The sequence below is a fragment of the Neoarius graeffei genome, chromosome 22 (assembly GCF_027579695.1).
Source record: "Neoarius graeffei isolate fNeoGra1 chromosome 22, fNeoGra1.pri, whole genome shotgun sequence".
Lineage (NCBI taxonomy): Eukaryota > Metazoa > Chordata > Actinopteri > Siluriformes > Ariidae > Neoarius > Neoarius graeffei.
The window spans coordinates 22,835,064-22,842,434 of record NC_083590.1 but is presented as its reverse complement, the minus strand read 5'-3'; the positions used below and the strand labels follow the sequence as shown (position 1 = coordinate 22,842,434).

At 39.1% G+C, this 7,371-nt stretch overlaps 1 protein-coding gene across 3 annotated transcripts in view; it reads right to left on the bottom strand.

The window, feature by feature from the left end:
• Nucleotides 1-15: 15 nt before the first annotated feature.
• The window catches only part of gon4la (gon-4 like a), a 51,288-nt gene continuing 43,932 nt past the window's right edge, over nt 16-7,371 (bottom strand). For 2 of the 3 annotated variants that reach the window (XM_060904629.1, XM_060904630.1), the window contains exons 25-28: nt 5,941-6,153; nt 5,699-5,829; nt 2,496-2,598; nt 16-1,047 (exon numbers count right to left, since the gene is read on the bottom strand). In XM_060904629.1, coding sequence (XP_060760612.1) covers nt 931-1,047; nt 2,496-2,598; nt 5,699-5,829; nt 5,941-6,153 — 564 coding nt within the window. In that variant the 3' untranslated portion in view covers nt 16-930. The remainder of the gene's footprint in view (nt 1,048-2,495; nt 2,599-5,698; nt 5,830-5,940; nt 6,154-7,371) is intronic. The other variant, XM_060904631.1, reaches the window with a different exon arrangement.

Below are 7,371 nucleotides of genomic sequence, written 5' to 3'. Positions count from 1 at the left end.
AAATCAGTAAAAAAAGAAAAAAACTGACAAAATATGCAAGGATGATCTGTAAAACATTTTTCACTCAAGTAAAAAAAAAGGTCTATGCCTTCAGTGTTATGTATACTGATTATAAAAATATAAATAAGCCAGCTCCTGTAGTTCTCTTTCAGCACAGCCCATTAATGCATTGGAATGGTTCTGGAGAAAAAAAAAATTAGTAACGGTTTCTGTGTTTCTTTCAAGTTAGCAGTAGTGTACAGTCTCTGCATTTTAAGATCATCAGACCAGCTGACTTGCTACAACCTTAAACTATCATTACACCATCTGGTACTCCATAACTTTTCAGGTTTCTTCCAAAAACCTGCTGGTAGATGGACTGAGTATGATAAATTGTTCCTAGGTGTGAATGTGTGTGTATATTGCTCTGCTCTGTGATGGACTGGAGTCCCATCTGAGGTGTAATTTCCATATCCCAGCCAGTGCTCCTGGGATTGGCGACTTCAACCAGCTCCATGAAGTTCTTACTAAAAGGATGCATTTGTAAACAACATTCCCAAATACTGTTTGTGGAGAACAATGTGTGTGTGTTGAGAAAGTTCTAGTCCATTGCAATCTTCCGAAAAAGTTCGTCGTCACGTATTCCAACCACAGGCACCGCTTTCCTCTGTCCATATTTAATCCAAGTGGTTCTAACTGTATTGAAAAACTGTTGGTCTTGGTTTTTTTTTTTTTTAAACACAAAATTAGACATGAACATCAACTAAGACTTCAGTCACCACTACTTACATGCCCAAAAAGTTTCGACTAAAACTTCTACGTTTAAAAGGATATATCAAACCCCAAGAACCTCCTCATCCACTCTTTAAAACTAGTAAGGCTTGTAAATTTGCATGTTTGAGCCTTCTGAATCCAAATAAATATATTAAGACATGTGATATGAATTGTGGACTAGTCTGGTTTCTCTTCAGTCAGCTGGAACTGGCCATTGGGGTCCATGTGGCTGCTGTGATGCTGCTTTGTGGATTTGTGGAACAGTTTTATGAGGTCCTGATAGCGTGCGCCAACCTAGGAATAAAAGAAGAAGAATAAAGGAGATTCTGCCTGAATAACAAAAAAAATTTCATTAGATTTAAAGTTTACCAAAAATACCAGTAAAAACCTAAACAAAATCAACAGATCAAGCACAGAGAAAAGCCAAATTTATTAGGACACAGTTAGACCATTACCAGTGCAATCATTTTTGGATGTTATTTACTTTTGAATTCTTTGAACTCGATTGGCCAAGTTCAGCACAGCATGGGTATTTAAAAAAAAACACTAACAAATTAAAACTAAAATAAAATTAAATATAAAACAAACTCGAAGGGCACTATAGTCAACTCTTCTACGATATGCAAATCTGCAACTGCAGCCACCTGTTTGTTTCACATTAAGACATATTTTGAAACCAATGTTCCCGAGTGCTCCATGACAACTGCTTTCTGAATGACATTTGATCCACTAGCCTACGTGTGTATCCCAGAGGATTACTGGTACCCGTGAATGTGGAGTAGTCATATTCCTACACTGGTTATGTTTCATCACTGCTGAACATTACTGCCATCTACTGGATTTTAAGATGTATGGCATTGTTGAGTGCAGACTTTCGCCAAGGCCGAATACTGTATCACGCAACTTTAGCAAAAGGGAAGCTAAATTTGTGGATCTGCTCTGTCACTCAGATCCAGAATTTAATGGGTTCTTCCTTGGTTCATGTTACACCCTTCCACCAAGTTTCATAGAAATCAGGTTGGTAGGTTTTGTGTCGTCCTGCTTACAGTCGTAAAAACAGACTGCACTGAAAACATAACCTCTTTCCTTGGCAGAGGTTAAAAAAAAAAAAAGAAAAAGGATTTAAACCATTAACTCCAATTAAAATAAATTCCAATTAAGGCTAACTATAACAATAGCAAATAGAAAACTAGATAGAGACAGTGACTAAAGTTACAGTAATTTGCACTAGCTGTTACAAACCGGGATGTCTGGTCACTGTACCCTAAAGATTCAAAACAGTAAGAGATGCAGAACGACGTTTAGTGAGGAAAAGTTGCACCCTGCCGCACTGAATAAAATTTTAAAAACTGATTTAAAAAAATCATTAAAATTGACAGAGTTATAAGTAATTGAAAAAAACCCCCGTTTTCATGGATCATTCCAGATCAGTGATCCAGATCAGCACCAAAAGTCATAGCAACGTAATTCAGCCTAGAGTTATTCTTCATGTGAAATTTGGTGATGATTGGTTGAGAACTGAGGGAGAAATAGCGTCCTAAAAAATGTTAGAAGAAGAAGAAAGATCCCAAGTGAACGTAACAATTTGCACCAGCGCTGCTAGAGCAAATTAATAATCTAAATTACCATGGGTATAGACAGTGAAATGTGCACTTCAGTCTTAGTAATTATTTTAATAATAAATAATTTTACATAATATACAATTTAGATGTCTGTTGAATTTCTAAAATAAAATTACTGACCTCTGTGGCGGTTTTGTTACCCAGCTGAGCAGCAATAGAAGTAAATGTGCTTTGACAGGCTCCTCTCTGTTGACATGTAGTGAGTATCACACGATCTGCTTCCCTGTTTAAACACACACGCACCAAAAAAAATCCTTTATGTTAATATCTACACTTGATAGAAACAGGTCACTGAATCCATCTTCTTGCTTAACACGTTTATGTCCACGATACAGAGAAGAATCAGGTTTACATAGCTGACTAAAATATAAAATGATCTGCTGCTGAATTCTTGAATCTGATTGGTCAGAGGTGTTAATTCTCTATAACAGCAGCTCTGATAATAGTGTTATATTAATGTGCTCGCTCCAATACGTTGTTGTTTCTATAGTAACAACTCATTCTCAGAGACCTGTATGGCAGATTCTCCACATAAACTGATTAAATAACATGGATGACTATCAACATGGTTACATTTTCTATGAGGAGACATTTATTTAGCATTTATGGAAGGAGTCTCCAGTGTCAGCGTTTTGTAACAGGCGGATGTAAAGCTGTAACAAACTGCATTTTGACTAATTAAAAAAAAAAGACATGCAACTATAAATGGATAAAAAGTACGATGTGTCATTCTTTATTAAGTCAAAAAATGTTAGCATTGGCAAATTGCTATGAAATTAGATAAACAGAATGCTTTATTCTTTATAATATTTATTTATTATAAATGGTTATTCCACACCACACCACCTCAATGATGATTATTTTCCTACACCTGCACATCTCCAAGTGTGTTATTCCATATTTGGATTCTTCATATTTCACAAACCACAGTAAACAGGAGAAGAAACACACACCAGAACATTTACTATACTTTTACATTATATAGACACGAGTGTTTTACTGGGAAATACGCCACTTGTATTTTTCTTCCGAGTTCCATCCGGGACATGGAGAACCAAAACCGTGACATAAATCTCTATATGTCACTTGTGAGGAAATCGATTAATTGTTTTGATAAATCTGGGAACTTGTTGTTTGTGAATGTGTCGATATAATAAAAAGAAAATCACACGTTGGACTGAAAATATAAAGTTTATCTTCTTGTATTGAAAAACTTGCATTTTTCATACGAAATACATTGCAGATCTGAGTGACATAAATAATATTGGCTGGTGTTGAGTGGTATATCACATATATTCCATTCAGCTAGCATGATGCTGAACAAGTCGAAGATGAGTAGCTGAATGGAATATATCTGATATACTATGGAAAAAAAAAGCCAGCCTATGATTATTATAATACATATATACACACTCCTTTCAGGTGTTCAACGCATCTTTCTCTTTCAAAACTCTTGCAACAGGAACTATCTGCAGCTCAACACCTCGAAGACCAAGGAGCTGGTCATTGACTTTGGGAGGTCCAGACCAAGGTCACGACCAGTTCTGACTGAGAGAGTTGAGGTGGAGGCTGTGGATTCCTACAAGTACCTCGGGCTGTGGCTGGACAGCAAGCTGGACTGGACTTGCAACACCAACCACTTATACAGGAAGAGACAGAGCAGGCTATATTTCCTTAGGAGGTTGCGGTCCTTTAACATCTGCAGGAAACTCCTGTGGATGTTCTATCAGTCTGTGGTTGCCAGTGTCCTGTTTTACACCGTGGTGTGCTGGGGGGGGGCAGCACATCCAAGAAGGACACATCCAGGCTGGACAAACTGATCAGGTGGGCCGGCTCTGTGGTCGGCATGAAGCTGGACTCTCTGGTGACGGTGGCAGAGAAGAGGTCTATGGACAAACTATTGAACATCATGGATGATGCCAGTCACCCTCTGCACACCGTCATCAGCAACCAGAGGAGCCTGTTCAGTGACAGAATGCGCCTTCCCAAGTGCAGGACTAACAGACTTAAAAACTCCTTTGTCCCTCACGCCATCAGACTGTACAACTCCTCTCTGGGGGGGGAGGAGGGGTAACAGGAGGACAGAGGACGGGAAGGAGCAGTAGTCTAGCCTAACAATAAGCAATACCGGACAATGTGCAATATTAAGTGCAATATAATGTGCAATATTAAGTGCAATATCTTTCCTGCTCCCCCCCCCCACACACACACTTACCCTAACCCCACTTCTCCCCTTCCCCATATCTTATTCTTTTATTTTTTTTAAAGATTTTTTTGGGCTTTTTTCACCTTTATTGGATAGGACAGTGTAGAGACAGGAAATGAGCGGGGGAGAGAGAGAGATGGGGAGGGATCGGGAAATGACCTCGGGTTGGAATCGAACCCGGGTCCCCGGATTTATGGTATGGCGCCTTATCCACCTGAGCCACGACGCCCCCATCTTATTCTTTTATATTTGTATATGTAAATACTAATCTATTTTAATTTATCGAGAAGTTTTCTCTATTTCTTTTCTCTGTTTATCTGTGATGCTGTTGGAATCTTAATTTCCCTGAGGGAACCCTCCCAAAGGGATCAATAAAGTTTTATCTAATCTAATCAGAATCTTCTGTATTTAACGAAGCAAACCTGGCAGCCATGTTTGTTTATAAATTATCACAGTCGCTTGGTAGCGTGGAAGTTTTACGTCTCCGATGTGTGACGTCATGTTTTGACAACCATGCAATATCGTAAACCATATTCAACACTCATTCTTAATTGGGTAGTGACGTAATGCACGTAGGATAAGCGATATTGCATGCTATCAAACCAAATGAATGAAATCCCCTAGAAGGGAATAGAACACATTTTAATTCCATTGATAAAGTGTCCTGTATGTACAGTATAATAATTCCCAATCTTTCACTCCGATGACGTCACTCCCAGTGTTTTCCCACTGACTAGATGCGCGTTGTCAAAATGGTGAACTGGTTCAAAATTAAAATTATTTTAATTAACTTGTGGAATTTTTTTGTGGATGTGTCCATATAACAAAGAACATTACACAGTGGCGCGAATATATGAAGTTTATCTTCTCGTATTGAAAATATTTTTCACTTGTTGCTTCGCTCACTCATGAAATATACTTTCACCACTCGAACATAAACTTCACATCTTCGCGCAACCATGTAATTTCCTCCATTTACGTGAGGTTACATCATGGTAAAGATCTTACAGTAAGTCGGTCATGACCGTTTTTTGTTTGATTCACCAAGTCCAGGCTCATGTTTAAAATGTATGCAAATGCGAACTGACCACGTGTTCATGAAATTAAATTTTTTAACCTTGTCCAGAGCACAACTTTCTCTCCACTTGGCATTCGTGAACTGTTCTTGGCACAGACAGGACTCTGTGGATCGTCATCTCTGCTCTGCTCATCCGTCACCTCTGTATTTAAGCTTATTACATCAGCACTCTGAGACAGAAAGAACACATGATTGTTGAAATAGTGATATCAGAACATATTAAAATAAAACGAACAGTCTGACCTTTCATTAGGTTTTTTTTTTAATGATGCATCTATTACCTGGATGGAGTTCTGATTTTTTTTATTCTTTGCCTTTTTCACACTGTGCAGTATTTGAGCGCTGGGCGTGCTGTCAGTCTCCACCTCGTCCTCTTCCTCATCTTCATCATGAGACATGCACTGCATTGTGGAGTGGAGCTGCTCATAAAACACCCAGTACTCCTCCAGCAAGTGGGCGTGGTCACGAAAGAGCAGCGCTATCTGCGCCTTCATCTGAGGAACATTTATTTAAAACGTGAGGGATTTTTAACTCTGAAGTTTGTGCATCGTTTGTGTACGCAAAATAAATATGTATGCTCAAACAATTTGAGAGAAATTAGCTGATAAATGTTTTCATGACCCAGCACCCCATCAACCCCCAAATGACTCCAAACATGGCCGAATCATTTGTGCGTCTTTAGTGCACGCAAAATAAACATATATGCTTCATGATTTCTTAAGTTATTCAGAAATTATTATTCTTGAAGCATGATGTCACTCAGCACTCCATTAATAAAGCACGTGTTTATTTTGCATGGGCAAACGATGCACAAATTAATCAGACATGTGGAGTTATTTGGGTGTTAAAGGGATCCTTCAGCAGATTTATTCTCAAACTTATTTTAAGTAAAAGTAGTCGCAGATATCAAAAATCAAACTTTCAGAGACCAAATATTCATCTCATCTCATTATCTCTAGCTGCTTTATCCTGTTCTACAGGATCGCAGGCAAGCTGGAGTCTATCCCAGCTGAGTACGGGCGAAAGGCGGGGTACACCCTGGACAAGTCGCCAGGTCATCACAGGGCTGACACATAGACACAGACAACCATTCACACTCACATTCACACCTACGCTCAATTTAGAGTCACCAGTTAACCTAACCTGCATGTCTTTGGACTGTGGGGGAAACCGGAGCACCCGGAGGAAACCCACGCGGACATGGGGAGAACATGCAAACTCCACACAGAAAGGCCCTCGCCGGCCACGGGGCTCGAACCCGGACCTTCTTGCTGTGAGGCGACAGCGCTAACCACTACACCACCGTGCCGCCCCTCTCTGTAGATCATGTGAGGAAAAAGATTTTGCAGTGTGAGGTCTCATGTTTGATCCAGTTTCTGTTGGTGACCCTCTGCCACAGCTGATTCAAGCACACTTTGCATTTTCTCTGTGGAAACGCAGTCTAGTTCTAGCTTGTGCTTTCTTTTTAGCATCATTGTGCCATTTATATACTCAGAGATGCCTACCCCAAATTTTGAATTTCAGTATTCTTGAAAACATTTTTCAGTATTTTGGAATGACTTTCAGTAACATTAATTTATGCGCATTTCCATTATAAAGAGGTGTATATACCAATATGTTTAACATTTAAATTATTAAAAAGAACTGTTTTGTGTGAATTGAATAAACAAAACGCGAGCAGCCACCTCAACTGAATTTCCACTCAACAAATT